At 41.0% G+C, this 22,125-nt stretch overlaps 1 protein-coding gene and 1 long non-coding RNA gene across 3 annotated transcripts in view; one reads left to right on the forward strand and one right to left on the reverse strand.

Annotated features, from left to right (window-relative positions):
* AMN1 (antagonist of mitotic exit network 1 homolog) overlaps positions 1-10,747 on the reverse strand; it is a 51,179-nt gene extending 40,432 nt beyond the window's left edge. The window contains exon 1 of one of the 2 annotated variants that reach the window (XM_014866010.3): positions 10,613-10,747. Coding sequence is in view for 1 of the 2 variants with exons in the window: in XM_014866009.3 (XP_014721495.1) it covers positions 10,593-10,630 (38 nt within the window). In the remaining variant the exon portion in view is untranslated. Of the gene's footprint in view, positions 1-10,592 lie in introns of both variants that reach the window. The other variant, XM_014866009.3, reaches the window with a different exon arrangement.
* A 193-nt stretch (positions 10,748-10,940) lies between these two features.
* LOC123287853 (uncharacterized) lies at positions 10,941-14,162 on the forward strand. Its single transcript, XR_006531230.2, has 3 exons — positions 10,941-11,353; positions 13,203-13,483; positions 14,020-14,162. It is a non-coding gene; the product is annotated as an uncharacterized lncRNA (long non-coding RNA).
* Positions 14,163-22,125: the final 7,963 nt, after the last annotated feature.

The following is a 22,125-nucleotide window of genomic DNA, read 5'->3' on the forward strand; positions in this document are numbered from 1 at the left end:
TGGAGCACTCTTAATAGCCTTAGTTAAATGATGTATAAAACAAATTGAATACATTCGCTCCCAGCATCTGTTGGTCAAGTTAATCAGTGTGGCTGAAGGAGTGTCATGTGATAATTTGTCAGAAGCCAAGATGGCAGGCCCAAGAGGTGGAATGTTGGGGAAGGCAAACCTCTAGGGTTTTTCATGGTTCTACCTGTCTTCCTGGGAATGGCAAGAATACAAGGCCTGATACTGTTTATCTGGGCCATTCTCAGTGTTGTGTTTACAACGAACAAACCTGTGGGATAAATTAATGTCTCCCTCCAGGACCAAGCAGCTGTTTACTGCTTGCTATAAAATGGCAGAATCCCCAAATTTAGTTTCTCCTGTAATGCAACTCACTGCTTGTGTAGGCATCCACCTGGGCCCCCTGTTTCTCATCTGTAATGCAGCTCACTGCTTGTGTAGGCACCCTTTGGAGCCCTCTGTGTTTCTCTTCTGCATCGCAACCCACTGCTTGTGCAGGCATCCTTCTGGGCCCTCTGTGTTGCTGCTGTGTCTTGAAGGTCAAGAGGAAGTAACATAAACATGCTAATGCTCATGCTGGTTGCTGTGCAATGAAAAATAAAGTCCTTTGTGTCTCTGACCCAAGAGTCTCCAGTCTTCTACCAGCATCCATGAAACAAGACCAGGCTAAAAACACACTGGTTTTATAAGAAGGATAAATTCAAATTCCACAGTGACAATCACTCCCCTTATATTTTCCTTTAGGCAGATTTCAGCTATATTTTAAATGTTTCCTTTTTCCCACAATACCACTTTTTTCTCCCCCCTCTCTCTTCCACTCAGTCTTTTTCATGTTGGTGCTTTAATATCCTCTTCTCTGAGCTCAGCTGTGCAAGCTGTGCCATGTGTTCCCCACAGTAAATGGTTTCCTCTTTCTGCTCCAGTTCCCTCCAGCAGCAAGAGCAGAGAGCTGGGACAGAAACAAATATTTCCTAAAATACTGCTATGAGAACTATCAAGTGGCTCACAAAGACCGTCCAAAAAGCCTGTTAGTTAAACAAAGTGAGTTTATTACATTTACTGCAGCAAGGGTCTAACAGGGTTTTGGTAGTGTCTCAATAGGGTAAAGCTAGGGAAGAGTACATTCAGGCTTTGGGATGTAAGCTCAAGTAGTTTAAGAGGGTTCTCCCCATCCAAAATGGGGAATGGTTAGGATTAGGAAAAATTTGTGACATAATAGGTTAAGACTGATGGACATGGAGCCTCGAAGCAAGCCTTGATGAACAATCTGGCCTGATAAACATAATGTTTGCCCTAACAATCAAAATGTTTGTCCTAATAACCAAGTTTTATTTAGATAAATTGATTGCGAAAATTTCCTGGAACAAAATTTATATTGACATAAGTGATCTCAGTTCTCAGTCCCGACAGTTGACACAGGTAGTCTCACTTCTCAAGACAAAATGAAAAGTGATCAGCTAAAACCTAACAAAATCTTCAAAAGCTGCAAGAAAAAGGGGAGAGGTAGACATTTCATCCAATATGAGTTGCTCCAAACTTTATAGTTAAAAGAAACAACTTATTGATATTTAGCCAATCAGTTATATGGTGAATTAATCTAACAAACAAATGACTTTTGGCAAAATGGTCTGCTTCTAATGCAAGTGTTGCATAAAATTTGATCCTTGGCTCCTTTTTCTTTTCTCTATATCCTCTCCCTTAAACTTAACCATGGCTCCATCTATTTGTAAGGAGTTTATTCCTAACCTTAGTCTCAATCTCTGCTCTCCCTTTCAGATTAAAAAATCTATTTCTAACTGCCTGTTTGATATTCCTACTGGTTGTTTTGATTTATTTTCCTCATAAGACACTTAACTCCACAGTTATCTAATGATAACACCATTCTCCTAGTCCACAAAGCTGAAAACTTCAGAGTAATTTTTTATTTTTCTCTTTCCTTGTTCCCTCTATTCAAAACTATTCCCCATATCCCAGATTCAAAGGATTCTCTAAGGCAGCGCTATTCAAAGTGCTGGTCAGTGAGATTAGGAGCTTATGCAAGGATGTAAACCAAGCAGTTTCCTTCATGCAGAAAGCGCCATCATGTGGATTAAGCAGTGTGCTTAGCAAAAACAGGTGATTACTATTCTGGATCAAGCTCCTTACCTTGTTACAACCCAGAAATAGCTTGCTGACAACTGCCCATCTGACCATACCTTGTCCCAAAAGGGTTAGAAAATATGATTCTAAAGGCAAATATGGACCCTTACATGGGGACCAACACCCTAGTATGACAGTGAAGGTCATTTGATCATCTTTTTGCTTTACTTTCAAGTTTTGAATAATTTTTCTCAATGTGTATTCTTCTGTTTCCTCTTTTTTCACTAAGAACTACATTCTCAAGTTCCGTCCATGTGACTATACACATGTCTACTCTTTATTCTTCTAACAGCTGCATAATACTTCACAGCACCTTTCCCAGGGATGGACATTCCAATTCTGTCACCAGAATGAAGTCTGCAGTGAACACCTTCACACATATCTCCTAGTTTGGACTCTCCTTACTTCCTTCCATGATTTTGCAACAGTTTCCTAAGTGCTTCCTTATTTCCAACTTCTCCGTAATTCAAATCTCCCTCTGCTCTCAGTACAGTTCCAAAACCTTTGATAGCTCCCCACTGCTACAGAATTAAACACTCTTATCCCATTTTGGCCCCCAATGTTCTACTCCTAATTATCTGGCTTTATGTCTTAATCTCCACTATTCATATTGTATTCTCCAGCCAATCTGAAACACTACTTTTGGTCTTCTCAGACACTTCTAACTTTTCTGCTTGTCAAGCCTTTGCTCTTATTATCCTACTCACTCTTGGATGCATTTCCTCCTATTTGCCAATCCTTCTTTTGTGGTATTATTCTACCTATATTACAGATATTTATATACTTGTCTTATGCTGGAACCATAAGCCTGTACCTCCTTTATGCTAGTTATTTCCTGCAATCATCAGTAAAGTGCTTCATATGCCACATGTTCTCTTTAAATGCATGCTTAAATGTATACTGAGCAGCTACTAAAAATAAGGAACCATGGATACAAAGAGGTGAAAGACTTGATTCTGGCCAAAGAAGTTCAGTGGAACCCTCAAGGAGCCTCAGGGTAGAGATGGGAATTAAGAGAGAGGAATTAAGCCAGGCCTTAGAAAAAAGGTCAGGCCTTAGGTAACATATTCTTTGCTACACTTCTTTCCATGCTAGGTATGACATAATATTAATATCTAACACGTACTATGTGCCAAGCACTGTTTGTGAGCCTTACATGAATTGGCTTTAATCTTTGCAACAGTCCAATAAGGTAGGTAATATTATCATCATCCTCCATTTACAAATGAGAAAACTGAAACCCAGACAGGTTATATCATCTGTTCAAGATTTTATAACTATGTTAGGTGCAGGAATAGAACTCACGTAGTCTGTCTTCCTAACTTGCACTCTTAAACCATTACTCTGTCTTTACTGAGAGAAAGAAAATCCCATTTGGATCAGGTGTAATATTTATGCCAAGAACTAAAGCAAGATACTTTTCTCAAGACTCTACACAAGTCTGAGTACACACAAGGGAGAATCAACAGATTTCCCTTTTATGAAAAGTGACTGTGAACTGAGGGCCACAAGTTTATAAGAGATAATGTAAATATCAATGCTACTGTTTTAGAAAGCATTCAGTGAAGTGATTTTCTCTTTAGACCTAATTTTTTATATGGCATTATTACCAGACTGAAAGCTCCTAGAGAGAAGAAATTGCAACTGTAACTGCAATTTCCAGCACAATTTCTGGTGTGAAATATTAATAACAATATCTAACACTTAGTTTATTATTTGCTAGTATTACAATAAAAGAAAATGGAGACCAAGCTTAAAAATTCCCCAGGCAGACAAAACCAGTTAGCCGCATAAGTGAAACTTAATCTAGCTTATTTCATGAACGTAAGTGAAACTTAAGTTATTTCTTGTAAATGTCTCTGACAATCATAAACAACACTTAAATTGTCTTCTAAAGTAGTGTAAGACAATCACTTTTAACCAAACCCCTCTGTCTGTAAACTCTCATTGTAATAACCATCACTGTAAAGGTTAAACACCTTCCTCATTCTCACTTTATAAGCCATCCTGTAACTATACGCCTCTGAGCTTCTAACCACTTTTGGTTTGAAGTCTCCCGGTTCACAAATAGTTTCCTTCTCAACTCAATAAAATATTCATATCAAGTAAAGCTCTCTGAATCTTCTTTTGACAGTTTTTGGTGTCAGAAGTGGGATCTATGGAAGATGTCCCATGCCTCATTAGCCAAGAGGCTGGTGAGTAACCAGGTTCCAGAACCCATGGCACCCACTGTGCTCACTTCTTTCTCACCAGTCATGGAGTTCCCAGTAAACCTCTCTTAGATCCAAGCTTCACTCCCTTTGTGTCGAGCTCTCTGATTTTATTGAGCAATCTTTTTTGAAACTTTTCAGTAAGTCACCCTATTCTGTTCAAAACAGGGTGGGGGTGGTGATGTGCAATTCCCTGTGTTTTGGAACAGCTGTTGAAAAACAGGACCCCTCATAGTTAAGACATCTTAGGAAATCTAAAACAAAGATGGGTGCTGGTCCAAATCTCAGACCAGGATCTTATGCCTTTTTGGAAAAATGGGTGAACTTTGTAAAGGATAATTGGAATTGCAGTGGCCACTTTGGGGAGCCTTTAACTTAAATAAGATAGTCCATCTGAGAGGAAACCTTAAAAACAGAGGATTCCAAACTTCTCAGAGAAAATGGAATGCACTCTTTGATTGGTATGCAAAGTTTCCTGAAGACAAAATGACTCCAAAAACAGCTTCTCTAAAAGAATCCTTACAGCACACAAATAAAAAAGCTTTGGAAAAAAGCTTTAGCCATCTGAGCAGGAACTTTACCTTATTCTATCTGCTAGAAACACAATTTGGATCCAGCTGTTCTTTTGAGTTTTATATTATTGTACCTGACACATGGCTAAAATTTTTAAATGAAAGCTATAAGATCTCTGTTTGTGTCTGTCTGTATATTTAGGTATATGTATATATGTAGGCATGTTATGTATACGTGATATGTTTTAAAGAGCTCTATTTAATTGGCCTAAAGGAAAATAAACATGTATATAAATTAAGTATTCTTAAAACCCTCAGAAATATAGAAAGTAACCCAAATTCTTTTCAATTTTGTGTGATCTGAGATAATCTTTGGTAAATAAAAGCTAATTTAAATGTGTTGATTTAATAAAAAGAGGCACATCTTCAGAGTTGTCAATATTAAATGTAATGCAAACATACAACCTTTTCTACCTGAGTTTACTAGTAGAATAAGCTCATGCTATCTCTGTTAGAAAACTTGTCAGCAAGAAAAACAGTTTAAGATGATGGTTAACTGTTTAATCCAAACAATTATTAAAAACAAGTAAATTAAATAGAGGTAAGTAAAAGTTTATATTAAGTTAAGTGATAGATATTCATTAAATATCTAGATCATTTCCAAATAAAATAATATTCTGAAACATTAATTGCTAAACATAAGTTTAACTACTCTTGGCATCTTAATTTTTAGAAAGAGACAAAAAATACTTGGGTCTATTAGTAAACACGTCTTTTGCCACATTAAAAAAAATTATATTATGAGGGGCCGGCCCCGTGACCAAGTGGTTAAGTTCACACACTCTGCTTTGGTGGCCCAGGGTTTCCCCGGTTCAGATCCTGGGAGAGGACAGGCCATGTTGAGGTGGCATCCCACATGCCACAACTAGAAGGACCCACAACTAAAATATACAACTATGTACTGGTGGACTTTGGGGAGAAAAAGAAGGAAGGAAAAAACAAGATTGGTAACAGTTGTTAGCTCAGGTGCCAATCTTTAAAAAAAAAAAATTATATTCTGAAAAAGCATATGTTTCTCAAAATATATAAACTTTTATAATTACGTATTCATGAATTTGCTAATCTACTACAGGATGCTGATATATGACAGTTCACAATTGTGTATTTCCTAGTTTTCACTGGAAAATAAAGGTTATTAATAGTTAACATTTATAATCAATATATTTAAAAAACTACTAGAAACAAGAATGAAAGAAAACTACTTTGTATACAAAGTATGAAAGAAAATAGATGTATTTTTATATGAAGAGTATGCAAGAAACATAGGATGTGTTTCTGTTAAGAAAAAAAGAGTAATTTTATACTGTAATATTTTCTTTTTTGGTGAGGAAGATTGGCCCTGAGCTAATATCTGTTGCCACTGTTCCTCTTTTTTGCTTGAGGAAGATTGTTGGTGAGCTAACAACTGTGCCAAGTTTCCTCTACCTTATGTGGGATGCAGCCACAGCATGGCTTAACAAGTAGTGCTAGGTCTGTGCCTGGGATCCAAACCTGTGAACCTCGGGCCACTGAAGTGAAGCACACAAAATTAACCATTACGCCACCAAGCCAGCCCCTATACTGTAATTTTGTTAAGTAAAATTACTGGTTATTACAGAACTATAAAGAAAAAAGGAATAAGACAAAATCTAAATGGATAATAGAAAGTTGAAGAAGGCTTGTTTAGAAATTCTATATTGCAAGGTCAAAGTTAGCTAAAATTAAGTGGATTTATTTATAAGTGTTTTTAAAAATGAGCTCAATAATGTACTGATGCAAACTAGAGTTTGATTTTCTCTTTGTTAAAAGTTTCTTAGCTTATTGGTCTGCACTTAACCAGACATTATAAAAGGTTTTTCTTTACCTTTTGTGTAACCTGCCTAGGAATCGAAGATTCTGTGCCTTAGCAAAATAAGTTCCTGTGTTTCATGTTGTTTTTATCAGATCCTTGATTACTTAGGAAAACTGAATCTTCTCAATACCAAAAGAGCTAAGGTTTTTTAATAACTATATAACTGTTCGTATTTGCTTTTGAAATCTGTTAACTGTCACTTTGGTTGAATAGATAACTGAGTATCGTTTCAAAAAGAACTGTGATCCTATTTAATCAAGTGTTTGACATTTTTGAGAAACTTTCCAAAATCTAAATGAAGTCTTTTTGATCTCAAACTAACTTTGGGATTTTTCAGAGGACCCCGGAAGATCTCACAAGATTTGTTCTCTCCTTATAAAAAGAGAGATATTAAACTAATTAGGCTATTTTGATATGTTGAATTGCATAGGAAGCATTGTCAAATAAAGGTGATGCTTAACCTCTTTAGGTTATATTTATATGGATATATGTTATTAATATAAGTGGTCCAGAATCTGCATGAAATTCCTAGAAATCTGATGTGTCCTGGTATAATGTTATCAATCATAACTCTAGTTATCATCTTAAAATATTGTAGGTCACAGAAATAACCAAATTTACATAATTTTGTTATTTTTTAATAGTGAACTCTCACCAGATCTTTAATCATGGCTATTTTTAAGTCTTTTGTCATTCACAGTTATTTTACTCCTAATTCTTCTCTGAACGCATTTACAATCATCACAGGCCAAAATGCTTTGTCTTATGGAGAGTCATGGAAAGGACCCTGCCAAGTACTGCAAAATACAGGTTTCTGATAACTTTAAAGATCATACCACTGAACCGGGTAAGAATTTCCACAACTTTAATGGAGAAACTGATTAATTCTTAAAACTGCTAACCCAAGATCAAGGAAAATAAGGATTCGTTTCATGAGACTAAATGAACTGAGGAAGATGATGATAATTTTTATGACTTTGAAATGTTGTTAGTTCTTTAATGTTTGTTTTCCAGGCTTAAAGAACCCTTTTTCTCTTTTCTTTTAAACTATCTATAACTTACAATAATTTGGTGAAGTATACTCTTGTAAACAAAATGAAACATTATTTTCCCAACTTGATCCCTTCAGAATTAAAAACTCTTATCGAATATTCTTATTTTCACGACAATACAGATATTTGCCTAAATTCACTAAGAATCTGTTCTCCCTGTAACAGGACACAACTGGACCAGTCCTTGGATTAGCTTCTTGGCATAAAGAGGCTTTAAAAGTTCTAATCGGAGATTCCTTATTACCAGACAGTTTTAAGGAACTAAGGTTGACTTTACAGAGCCAATAAAGCCCCTTGGACGTTACCAAAGTTTTGATTAAAATATCGTATCTGAGAAGGTGCATAACATCACTATTCTTGCTGCACTCATGTAAATAACAAGCCCAGTAATGAGACTAGACTATTTTACAAACAAATTCATCTTATTGTGATTACCTTTGGTAAAAATGGAGTGTCTACAGACAGAAAAATTGTTTCAACAGAAAACTTCAGTGTACCCATTATCAGCCTCCAGTCCTGCTCACTGTCTTTGAGGTTTTGTATCTACTGGTAAACTGGACTGGATCCTGAATTCCTCTAGTTTCCTCCAATATCTGGCTACATTTCCAATTGTCTCCCACCCTTCTGACATTGAATAAAAACTAAAACTTCCCTTTTCTCCAAACCCTACAAGCTAAAGCCGTATGTCTTGGTATAAACTTCAGAAAAATCACCACAATAGATCATGTATAGACAACTCTCATACCTACTTCCATGTGAGCCACTCAGAGAGCTTACCAGATGACATCATCAAAGACATTCAAACTGCAAACCAGAATCCATCAGATTGAAACTGCCATCCTCACTCCACGATCTGGAGATTCGAGCTCAAATCCAGAAATGTTCTCAACTGGCTAGACTCAGAAACTAAGCTTATAATTTGTTGCAACTATTAACCTTTATCTTTCTTTTGTTTCCATAGACATGTCTCTTATTAACTACCCGATGCTCACACCATCTAGAGGCCTAACTTAGACCTAAGCTTACCTATAAAACACCGCCTCCTGAAATAAGACATCTTCCTGTTTATCCTGTCCTAAGTATTGAAACGCTTATTTCCACCAAATCCAAAAAGCTTTCTATGATCCACTTCCAAAGGAAGACAATGTGCCCCATACATTAGAACCTAGACGCTTCATTTATTGGAAAAGACACTAACAAAAGACAGCACTTAAACCTCATTAGGAGAGACCTTATCCTCTGCAAAGTCTCTACAATTACAGCAGGAATCTATAAACTCTTTACTCAGAGTTGTATTAGACAATTGCATAGCCTTAGACACCCTAACCACCCCACAAGGGGTGCACGTGCTGTAACTTGTAAAAAATGTTGCTTACGTTAATAATGTAAGAATTGTTACCCCAAATCTAAAGATCTTAAAGACCAGATGCCAATCTCTCATCAAATAGGCAATGCTTCTTCCATTGATTTATTTAGTGATTAAATCTTGGCTTCCGCTCTGGGAAATTTTTCCATCCTTAGCTACTATCCTCCTCGTAGTCATCACGTTAACCTCCCTAGCCCGATGTATCCTTTCCAGAGTTTTAAATGCCTTTCAGCGGCCACTCACACATCCAATGTTATCAATCAGCATTAGACACCTCGGAAGAACTCAGTGATCCCCCCCCCCAAGTCTAGGATGACTACACAACTGTCTCCCACAGTGATTACATGACCATTCATCCCAATGCCGACATCAACAGTGGTGGTGAGAGTAACACTATATCGGTTCACATTCTCAGCTTGCCAACAGAATGGCCAAAAGGGGGGAATTTTTAAAATAAAATAAAATGGAGACCAGGCCTGAAAATCCCCCAAGCAGACCAAACCAGTTAGGCTACACAAGGGAGACAATCTAGTTTATTTCAGGAACATAAGAGAAACTTCACGTGTTATTTCTTGTAAATGCCTCTGATAATCAAATTGTCTTCCTAGAAAAGTGTAAGACAATCACTTTTAACCAATCCTCTGCCAACAGTCAATTCCCACTGCAATAACCATTGCAGTGGTTAAACACCTCCCTCATCCTCACTTGATAAGCCATCCTGTGACTAAGTGCATCTGAGCTTATTTCTCCCTCAATAAACTATTCCTATCAAGTAAAGGTCTCTGAAATTTCTTTTGGTATTAGGCATCCTTCTGAAGACTTGACGTATGTTAAATTTATTCCTCACTACAACTCCATGACGTAGGTACTGTTATTACACTGATTTTACAGCTGGAGAACTCGGGCACAGAGAGAGACTGTTACTCTCCCACGGTCACACAGCTGGTGAAGGCGGAGCCGGGAGCTGAACCCAGCAATCGCAATCAGGATTCCTGGCTGCCTCAAAGAACCGATATTTATCCCAGTTACAGAAACGGGGGGAAGTTCGCTGAAGGCTTTTGACAGCCCATCTGGCGCTGTGTTTTGTTCTACCGAGGCTTTCAGCTCCGTGGGAAACAGGCCGCTGCCGGGAACTACCCGGGCGGGCCTGAAGCGGTCAAGGCTGACAGCGTCCGCACACCCATCGAGGGGCGCCCAGGGCAGGGGACGGAGGGCAGGCCTGCCCAGCGGCCCAGTCGGCACAACTGTCCTCGACGAGGAGACCACAAGTCAGGAGCCCAGGAACAGAAACACCAGCGGGGCCTCTCCCGAGTCTGGGGGTGGGAAGGGGCCGGGGAGGGAGAGCGGCGCAGGGCCTGGCCGCGCGGAGGAGCTGCTGGGGCGGGGCGAACGGGAGGCGGTGACGGGAGGACTCACAGATCCAGGAGCTGACTGACCCGCTGCGGGCGAGGCATCGCGGCCGCCCTCGGGAGCCTCTTCCGCGGTCCCAGGGCCGCCCGAACCCAGCCAGAGACCGTCAGACAACTCCCACCCGCCGCGCGACGCGTAACCCCCCGTGACGTCACATGGAGTCTTCCGGTGACCCGGGCGCGGCTACGCTCGGGATCACAGAGGGAAAGAAGAGAGCCCCCCCTCGGGGCGGAGCCTCTGAAGGCTGTGCGGAAGGCGCTGGGAGTAATAAAATAGAGAGTAGCCCTAACTCGGGTGAAGCACGACGGGAGTTGTAGTTCTTCCACCTCGCGGGCTCCGGATCCGGGCGGTTTCCAGGGCGTTTCAGCCTAGCGGGCCGTCGGTCCGGTACGCCTGGTGCTGCGCTTAGCTGAGATGAGAGGTCGCTGCTCTAACTGCCGGATTGCGTTTGATGCTGGGCCATGCGTTTGGGGATGCACACTGGAGACCCCTTCGGATACAGACTCCATACGGATACCGTCTAATGGAACATTTTAGAGCATTCGTGAGCGACTGCCGTTTACCGAGCACTTTCTATGAAGCACGCGCTGAGCTACATGCTTTCAATAATTAACCAAATTCATGTAATCCTGTGAAATCGGAATTATTTAGCCTTGTTTTACAGATGAGGGCACTACATTCCAACAAAAAAGCTCAGTAAGAATTTCATCGGGGGTGGGGGGACATGTTCAAATCAGAAAGGATTCTAAAGAGGCACCTTTCCTCAGGTACAATTCTCTCTCCTTGGTTATGCTGCAGAGCACTTGCTACTTTTTAGTGCTTTTTCATTCGTCCTTGTAGATTGATTTGTCTGTATGTCTGTTTGCCCTTTGTGAGCTCTTGAAAATTGGAACCCAGTCTTGTTCATCTCTTCAGGATGCTGCTTATTCAGTCAACACGCATTTATCAAGCCCTGAAGCAGGGCAGAGATTGTGCTGGGCGCTGAGGATTCGGTGGTGAACTCTTGGAACAGACAAGTAAAAGGACGATCAGAATAAGTGTTAAATCTTAAGATGGGGATAGTTCTATGGGAGCACCCATGGAGGGGTGGGGCGAGCAAATCAGAGAGAAAAGAGTGGTCTGTTAGGGACTGCAAATAGTTCAGGAGAGCTACAGTGGAGAGTAGTGAGAGATGGGTGTAGAGCAGAGATTGGCAAACTTTTTCTATAAAGAGCCAGATAGTAAATATTTTAGGTTTGGTGAGCCATACTGGCTGGGTCACAGCCACTCAACTTGTAGCTCAAAAGCAGCCACAGACAGTATGAATGGGTGGGGCTGTGTTCTAATAAAACTTTATTTATGGACACTGAAGTTTGAATTTCATATAGTTTTCAGTGTCATGAAATATTCGTCTTTTGATTTTTTTCAACCATTTAAAAATGTGAAAACCTTAAATTGCAAACTGTACAAAAACAGGCAGTAGGCTGGATTTGGTTGGGTGGTGGTTTGCCCTCTCCTGATCTAGAAAGCTAAAATGGGGCCTCATGGCCTGTGTTATGTTAAACAGTTAAGGCTTTGTCTGGAGGACTCTGGGCAGAGTCGTAAATAGGTTTTAAGCAAAGATAGGATGTGCGTAAGAAAGATTTTAACCGAGCCAGGGCTCATTCTGCTTGCCACAACCTTGAAGCCAGTCAGTTGCAAGAGGAGCCGGTGGTGGAAAAAGGGATCTATTTGATTAGCCAGCATAATTGGAAGATGGTGGGCTCATGTCCGAAAGACCATCTTAAACAAGCACAAAGTTTAAGCAGTTATATAGGGCTGTGGGCTATGAAGGAGGGACTCAGGAATGTTGACCATCTGACATCAGTGACTGGAGGGGCCACACCAGGCCTTTCAGTCGTCATCGATCGTGGATGCCAACACAGATGTTCTTCTCTGAGGAGGTCGTCATATTCCTAAGAAACTCATAAGAACAAAGTCATCATCTATCAGTACAAGGAGGTACATGTGTCAGCCAGGATTATAAAATCTGCAGAGCGTGCATATTTCCCAGAGGGTAACTATTTATCACCTAGGCTATGTGCAAGTTAAAACATATACAGCTGAGTGGGTTGGTTAGAGGTTGTTCTAAGTTACAGTATGGTTTCCCTCATGTCAACCTTGCTTCAGGCCTGTATCAAGATGAGTGTTAGAAAGAACTCTAACTGTTAAGTGGTAAATGAATTGTGGAGGTTGCAGGTAGAGGCTCAGAGACCAAGCAGGAGTCTGGGTGATAGTCTAAAGTAATAGCAGTGGAATGGACGGACAGATTCAAGAGGTGATAGAGGTAGAATTGATAGGATTTAGAGATTGGTGAGGGTGGGGGAAAGTCAAGAGTCAAGGCTAATTTCTAGGCTTTGGATTTGAAGAATTGGGTGGCATTTGGTGGTGCCATTGATTCAGCTGAGAGGATTAGAGGGGTTTTTGAAGAGAAGGGGAGACTACTTAAATTTTGGACATGTGGATTTTGAAGTGTCTTTGGAAAATGCAGGCTTGGAACTATGGATCTGGAAATTGTGCTGATTTGGTTTTAAAGAAGAGATTGAATGGCAGTGATAGTGCATGTATTTACTTATGAATACAATCATTTTTTGGCAGAATCTTCTGCTGCTCTGGGAGCCAGTTAGACTTGGAAGACCACGGAAGAACTTGACAGCAGATAAGGGCAGAACTTCATGGTCATCCCTCGCTGTCACTCCTAGCTGTCTCCATAGGGCTTCCCTTTGATTGCTTGATCGTTCAAGGCCAGGAAAATGCAGGGCCCTGCGGCAGTGTTATGAGGTGTCCAGCTTTGGGTGCCTGCATTCTTCTAGATAGTTAAAAGAAGTTGTCACAGCTGGGTTTTTTATTTTTTAAGAAAACATCAATTTCTTAACAAGGTAAGATAAAGTCTTAGTTGTTTCTAACCATCTATTTTAAAGGTTAAAGATGTGTAAGCTCTCATGATATCACAATTCTTAGAACTAAAGATTTCCTGCGTGTTTTTGGGCCTGCAGTATCTTCAAACCAGCCTCTCAGATATTTAGCATAACTGTATCAAGAAATTTATTTTGAGTCTCTTGCCACTGAAGAAGATCGATCTGATGTACATTGTGGTTGCCTTGACATACTCATTTCATCCCTCCCTTATTTTATAGCAGTTGTGTCGTTTGGGGAAATGACCCTGTCTTCAGAGGTTGGTCTAGATTAAGGCTAAGCAGTGCTTACTACAGTGAATGATACAGCGATTAGCATGCCTAAACCAATGAAGACATCACCGATATTCCCTCAGCCACAGGGATGGGTTCAAGAAAGGCATGTAGGCATGTGACTCATTTGGGGCCAATAAGCAGGAAAAGTTTTGCTGGAGATTTCTGGGAAAGAAGTTTCCTTGAATTTATGACATGCTTTGTGAAGCAACACTCTTTTTTCTCAGTCTCGTCATGTTGAATGAAGTTAAGCAGAGGAAGACAAAGGAAGAGAATCACGGGAGAACAGCCAGGTCGTGATTGAGCTGTGCCTGAACATGACCCCTCCTCTCTACTGTCAAATGACAAAAATAAAACAATTTAGCAACGAGTTTGATATTGTTTTTCACTGGAACACAATCCATGGATTGGGGGAGCACGGTGCCTCACAAGCTGTGGAGCACTCTTCCCGAGGGATGTTTGCACAAGAGCAAGTCTTACAGTGTTTGAAGAGCAATGAGGAAACAGGGCATGAATGGCTAGGAGGTCAGGGATTTCCTCATAAGGCTAGCAGGTCAATCAGGGAAGAAAGAAAGAGTGCTTGGCTTAGATTGATCGGCTGGGCTTGCCTATCTGAGAACAAGGAAATCATTACAGATTCTTGGCAGTTGGGATTGGTTGGGTGGATACACCAAGCTTCTGGTCAAGCAGAGCATTTACAGGAACATGCAAGTTATTTAAGTTTTGGTTTACTGACATGGCACCTGGGAGGGAGTAGCTCCATCTTGGGGCTAGCAATTTATTTCAACACTACTTTCTGTTATATAATTCAGCTAATCTCCTTTGTTGTTGATAAGATCAGTGGAGTTGAATTTTCTCTTTCTTGCTACCCAAAACACTAACAGTTACATATTCATAGCTGAAATCACCACCATATAGATGGAAATTGAAGGCATAAGAATACATGAGGGGCTGGCCTGGTGGCGCAGTGGTTAAGTGTGCACGTTCCGCTTCTCAGCAGCCTGGGGTTCGCTGGTTCGGATCCTGGGTGTGGACATGGCACCGCTTGACAAGCCATGCTGTGGTAGGTGTCCCACATATAAAGTAGAGGAAGATGGGCACGGATGCTAGCTCAGGGCCAGCCTTCCTCAGCAAAAAGAGGAGGATTGGCGGCAGTTAGCTCAGGGCTAATCTTCCTCAAAGAAGAAAAATAATACATGAGCTCACCCAACAGATGTATGTAGAGTGAAAAGCATGTAGAGTATGTAGGGGTCCTTGGAGAGAGAGCTGAGGAATAGCATTTGGTTGGCAATTGATGCTGAGAAGGAGCAGCCAAAGAGGCAGAGAAAAGAACAGTGGGTGCTACAGAAGATAAACATGATTAAAATTGTCACATGCTGCAGAGAGGTCAAGTAAGATAACACTTGAAGGTGATTTAGCAACAAGGTTATTGAGGCTCACTGTCAGGACGCAGCCTGATTGTAACGGGACGGATGAATGGGAAGTGAGGAAACGAACACATAAGTAGCTCAACTCTCACTCAATAAATACTTGTTCAGATGAATTGCTGCTTCCGTTTAGACTCATGCTGAGAAGAAAAGGAGATTGCATAAGGATATAGCTCTACTTCAGAGAAGGTAAATGGGACAATTCAAAACTGTTATTTATGGACCTTCTAGGTGTCAAACATGGTAAACACACGATTTCATGTAATCAGTTAACGAGTCTGAGGTATCATGCTATTTTATAGATGGAGGGGAGAGCTTTCTCAAATGAAAAGTTCTGTCAGACTCCAAAGACCATGCTCTTTCTACTCGGGTGCTCAAGGAGAGAGGGTTATGGTGCACCCAGGACCAGGAGTACAACTTGCAGGGCCCCTTTTTAAAAAGTTATTAAGAATTTCAAGATGGTGATAGCAGAGCTTTAAACCAAGGGCAGGGCCCTGTGTAACTGCACACGTGGGCTGCGTGTGAAGCTGGCCCTCAGCGCATCCATCCAACCTCTGACCTTCCCCAGAAAATCAGTTCCACTATGACTATTCAGGAACTTTGTCAAAATAAAATCCAGGGACAATTGTGGACACAGGAGAACATTTTTCCTAGCACTTCAAGGGAACCAGGCTTTCAGAAGTAGTGGCCCATCCTATAGAAGAACAGGGATTTATAGCTCAGATGATGTGGCAGATATTTATAGCTCAGATATGACCGTTGACAATTCAGATTGGATAAGAACAGAATGTTCCTGTCTTTTGGTAAGGAAAACAGGATGTTCTTGTTTTTGTGGCTTATCTCGGGAGGCAAAGCTTTTAGGATTTCCTGTTAGTCAAGGCTTTTAGGAGGTTCCTGTTATTCATGGTTTATCTTGGAATGCAAGGTCATTAGGAATGGAAGTCTTTTCTGGTGCATGGTAAGTGATATGTGGCTGGGGGTAGGCTAAGGGCAAGATGTCATTTTCCCTTTCCCACCTCTTTATTTGCTGTGCCCATTTTACTAGTTTCCTCCAGCTCGGAACCTCCTCCATTTCCTACCCTGGGTACTGGGTAAAGAAAACTTTATTACAAGTTTGCTCCTCTGCATAGATTATATAATAGCAATATTACTTTCCTTAAATCATGCTATTCATTCCTAGTGTGTGTGTATAAAAATATATAATAAGTATATATGTATATACAAAGATTAAGTATATCTCATGCCATATATATGTAAATATGCATATATATATATATAGATAGGGAATCTTGGGTTGATAATAATGTGTGCACACAAGTAGATGGCAGTAAATTGTTGTTCAAATCATCTTTACATAGCATATCTCAAAATATAACAAGAGGCTATGAATCAGGTTCTTAAGCCATACTGCTTATATTTGGATTCTAAATAGCAATTGCTCTTCTAATATTAATTTTCAATTCAGTATAACATATACATCATCTATTACTAACCCCAAATCATTTCACTTGGGTATTGTTAAGGTGTCCAGACTAGGCCCCAGAAGGAGTTGCTTATGCTAAGCCCCACATCCACAAACCAGAACTTAAGTTTCTTTTTCTTTTCTTTTCTTTCTTTTTTTTTAAATAAAAGATTGGCCCTGAGCTAACATCTGTTGCCAATCTTCTTTTATTTTTTTCCTTCTTCTCTCCAAAGCCCCCCAGTACATAGCTGTATATTCTATTGTGGGTCCTTCTAGTTCTGCTACGTGTGATGCCGCCTCAGCATGGCTTGATGAGCGCTGCTAGGGCCGGCCCCAGCTAAGTTTCTATGCTTGGCTGTCCCAGAAAAGGAAGGCCCAGGCCAACCCATCAGCAATTGTCTGCTTAGCACAAGTTACCTGACCCGGCTCCATCTCCAAGACTTCCCTTTGCTCCATGTAAGGGAAGTAACCCTACTTTAACCAATCAGCAGATACCCCGTATGACTCTCTTGTTCCTGCTAGCTTTGGTCTATAAACAGTTCTTTCCTTGTACAGCTCTTTGGAGTTCCTTTCTCTCTGCCAGATTGAATGCTACCCCCTTCATGAATTGATGAATAAAAGCCTGCTAGATCAGTAAGTTGTCTGTGGAAATTTTTCAGTATCAATGACAATTGTGAACATTTATTGAGTGGTTAGAATAATGCATTGCACACAGTATGTATTTTATAAGTTCCAACTCATTTAATCCTCAAAGCAACCCTGATTGGTAGGTATTTTTACTATTATCGTACCCATTTTCCAGGTGAGAAAATTGAGGCCCAAAGAGATTAAGAAACATGCCCAAGTCTGCGTGGCTAGTCAGTGGTAGGGCTGGGATTTGAAACCAAGCAATTAGGCTGCAGAGCTGTGTTCTTAAGCAATGCTATGTTGCTGCCCCTACAACTTTAAAATGAAAACTTTTGACAGTTCTTCATAATTATAAAATATAGTTATCAGAGATTTAGAGCTAAAGGATATCTTAGCTATAATTTATTCCAACATCCTAATTTTACAGTTTGGGAAACGATGTTTCAGAAAAGTTGACTGAGTTCTCAAGATTTCTGAGCAGACGAAGGGCAAAGATGGGACTAGAACTTAGGTTCGACCATTCCTGTCCTAACAATCTTTAGGTTCTAACTCTGAAGAGGGCTGAAGACAAACAGAACAAAGATAAGCTAGATGAGCCACTATTTTATTTTATTTTATTTTATTTATTTATTTTTTGTTTGTTTGTTTTTATTTTTTTCCTTTTTTCCCCTAAAGCCCCCCGGTACATAGTTGTATATTCTTCATTGTGGGTCCTTCTAGTTGTGGCATGTGGGACGCTGCCTCAGCGTGGCTTGATGAGCAGTGCCGTGTCCGCGCCCAGGATTCGAACCAACGAAACACTGGGCCGCCTGCAGCGGAGCGTGCGAACTTAACCACTCGGCCACAGGGTCAGCCCCGAGCCACTATTTTGTTATCCTACCATGTGCAGGTTATTTCCAAGTAGGAGTGTCCTTAATTCATGCCAATGTGAATATAAAGTGTGTCTGTTTATATCTTATATTATGTCTACTCCAAATTGGGACCTATGCTCATGAATTCTTATGCATTGTTAAAATTTTCCATTGACTGGACCTTTGATTTAATTTGTCTCTAGGCTATAGACCCATGTCTTTCAAATTCTCAGGAGTTTGAGGCGGATGAGGTATGACTCAGGATCCAAGCAGGAAACAGCCAGGCAAAGTCAAACAGAGGCTGTTTACAAAGGTGTGGGCAGAGTTAAGGGAAAACAGGGGTAAGGGTGGTTCCATACGCCAAGGCTAGCAATAGCAGGAAGCCTTTACCTCTCCCAGTCCTGAAAGGGCAAGGGGAGGGAGCAGTTACCAAGACCTGGAGAGAGCGGCCACAGGCGTGGCCAACTAAGAGGAGCTATGGCCTTGGGTCAGTAAAGGGACATAGCCAGCCTGTAGCAACCCAGCCAGGAGGGAGCTGGGAGAATACATGCTCTAACCTCGTTCTCCATCCCCCTTTTGATCTCCTGCTGGTGCCTCTCATGACTTCAATCCAACTCAGATGTTCGATGTCAAAGGATCCCAGTTTTTGCAGTCTACAGAGGTCAGCCTGTTAGAGCCCAGAGTAGAGAAGGCTAGAGTGGAAAATATCCAATTCATAGACCATGGGTTTTTAGATAAAGTAATTAAATGTCACAAACATTTTGAAAATTAATAAGAAGAATAGCTTAGTCCGAACCAAAATATTAATTACTATAGTTTCCTAACAATGACAGGGATGGCAATTGTGCTCTTTCATCAGGATGCTGAGAGCTCATGCAGTGACAGCTTAAGCCCATCTTTTTCCAGTTAGCTTCACTTGTTATTTTTATTTTTACAAAGTTATATGATTCCCAATTCACATTTATTAATCATTTGCAATGGAATCAAATGCCTGGTATTTCTGTCAGATTAATCAGACTTTAAAAATCCATTAATTACATTCATTCAAACAAATATTTAATATCTACTATGTGCCAGGCAGGATATACCAGTAAATAAACATGTCCTCTTGGAGTTTATGCGTTAGTATAACAGATAAAAAACAAGCACACAAACAAAACAGTGTGTGGGGATAAGGACCATAAAGAAGATGGGGGGGAGGACGGGAAGAGAAGGGGAGAGAGGGCATTACTTTCGCTGGGTGGTCAGGGAAGCCATCTTTGAGGCGGTGACATTTTTCCTGAGCCCTGTTAAAAGATAAACTGAGGCATATTAAAATTTTTAAGAGTTTATTTCTAATCATTTGGAATCGGGGAGCACCAAACCGGAAGTAGTTAGGAGCGCTCTGCCAACAGGATTCAGGGGAAAGACTAATATAGAGTGTGGAAGCAAAGAAAGGGAATTATCTGATTGACTATAGCTTAAAGCCTAGTTGGCTGTTTGTGATTGCTCATCCTTAGCGTTTTGATATCGTAGCCTTGAGGAATGTACAGGCTTAGATTTTGGTTTGCTTAGGTAGGCTGCTATGGCATTAGAGCCACTTCAGTCTAACGGCCTCTTTGTTTAATTAATTTAACATGCCTGAAGCATAAAAAGGAGCTAAGCATGAAGAGATCTGGGGACAGAGGGAAGAGGAAGACTCGGAAGCCAAAAATATGCTTGGTAATGTTTGAAGGACTGCAGGAGGTCAGTGTGGTTGAGTGGAGGGAAGTGATGAGTAAACAAAAAGCAATAGGATATATTGGAGTATTATGAGGAAGCCACTTGGTTTAAAACTATTTTGGCCTGACCTTGTTTTTCCAGAAAGGCCTGACATGGCCTGTTGAGCATGCATTGTACGTCTGCTTTAAACATTTACAATGTCCCAATGCCAAGAATGATGCCCTTACCAATAGGGATGTTGCCTCCCCCCATATTGGCATTTCTTTAAGGATAAACATTTCTTCCCAGAAACATGGAATTACTGACTTGCTTTAACTCATCTCATGACCACTGGCCTGCTGACCTCTGCTTACCGTGCTCACCTTGTGACCACTAACCTGCTGTGCTAGCAAAGCATCTCATGACTGTTGTAAAAGAGACATTCCTGTCATATGTGATGTATGTTCTTTGTTGCAAGATGGTATATAACCACCCTGTACACTCTACTTCTTCTGAGTGCTTCCTTCCTTAGGGAAGCAAGCTCCTGGGCTATAGTCCTCAGACCTGGCTCATATAATAAACTCACCCCAATTTTGATTTTTAGATTGATTATGGATTGTTTATGTCAACAGAGGAAGAGTAGGAGGTAAGATTGGAAAGGCCAGAGGCCAGATCAGGTAAAACCTTGATGACCAAAGGACTGAATGTGAATGTTATTCAAAATGAAATGGAAAACATTGAAGGTTTAAAGAAGGGGATTGATACAACTTGGGCTGCAGTGTGAAGAAATGGAGGGGGCTGTGGGGAGTGAATCACAGGATGTCCTGAATAGAGCTGAGCCTGGTGATGGCTTCCCCAAAAGCTGTACCTCTCCTTAGCCCCCACCTAGCATCCTCAGCTGCCTCACAAACAGGTGGAAGATGCTCTCCAGGGAAAGAAGAGCTGTAGTGGTGGTGAATAGCATGCACATCTACAGGACCTCTGTGCCTGGGCTCTGCAGTCTTCAATCCTGGGTTGCTGTCATGGCACTGATAGCACTTGGAATCTCTGCATCATAGACTCCTAAATTTCAGAACTGTAGCAGAGGAAGAATTATTCCTCTACCCTCTAAGTCCTTCTGTCTGGTCTAAGAATTAAATTGACATGAGACAGAATAACAGGAGAAAATCAAACAAAGTTTAATAACATATATACATGGGAGAAACCCAGGAAATCTGAGTAACACACCAAAAGTGGCCAAAGCCACCACTTTAAAGATTTTATTTTTCCTGTTTCTCCCCAAAGCCCCCTGGTACATAGTTGCATATTTTAGTTGTGGGTCCTTCTAGTTGTGGCATGTGGGATGCCCCCTCATCATGGCTTGATGAGTGGTGCCATGTCAGCGCCCAGGATCCGAACCAGTGAAATCCGGGGCCACCGAAGCAGAGTGCGCAAACTTAACCACTCGGCCCTGGGGCTGGCCCCAAGCCACCACTTTAAATACCATCTTCAGCTAAAGACAAAGGAGGATGTTGGGGGTAGGGGTTTTGGACTTCAAAGGGGAGCAAGGCAATTTACATGGAGATGGAAAAGCAAATGTTTGATGAACAAATGGACTCTGACACTTGGGTCACCATGGTAATGGGTGGGGTGCTCAAGTTTTCAGAAACTGAGAGTCAACCCCTTGTCCAGTTCAGGCCAGTTTTGAACACCAACTCATCAACTTGGCCTGTGGGGATGATCAATAAATGACCCTTTGACGTCAAGGAGCTAAAAACTTTGCCCTCAGAACATGGGAACACTCCATTTTGTGAACATGCATCCTCTGAAGATCAATGAAGCTGGACTACGCTTGTGCAGATCATCAATTACGTCACTTCTCCTTACCTGCAATCATCTATCCCCACACTTCAGACCACCTTACCCCCTACCCCATAAATATCCCTGAGTCCCCATTTTTAGGGAGGCAGATCTGAGATGGGTTCTCCCATCTCCTCGCTTGACTGCCTTGTGATTGAAACCCTTTCTCTGCTGCACCCTCGTCATTTCAGTGATTGGCTTTTGGTGTGATGCGCAAAAATGAACCTGGTTTGGTAAGAGTATTAACTCCTTCCTGGAACAGGCTTTCTATCTTAAATTCTTTTAGGCAGTTAAGGGGAACATCAAAGTTTCTTTCAGAGTCTTTTCTTTTTTTAAAAATAATCAAGCCAAGGAGACACATTTTAGGGTGGCAAATTCTGATCTCCCGCAGAACTGTGGAGCCTGCATGTGGCTAAGAGCTTGGGCTCTGATCTCAGAGTCCGAACC

The sequence above is a fragment of the Equus asinus genome, chromosome 22 (genome assembly GCF_041296235.1).
Source record: "Equus asinus isolate D_3611 breed Donkey chromosome 22, EquAss-T2T_v2, whole genome shotgun sequence".
In the NCBI taxonomy this organism is placed as follows: Eukaryota; Metazoa; Chordata; class Mammalia; order Perissodactyla; family Equidae; genus Equus; species Equus asinus.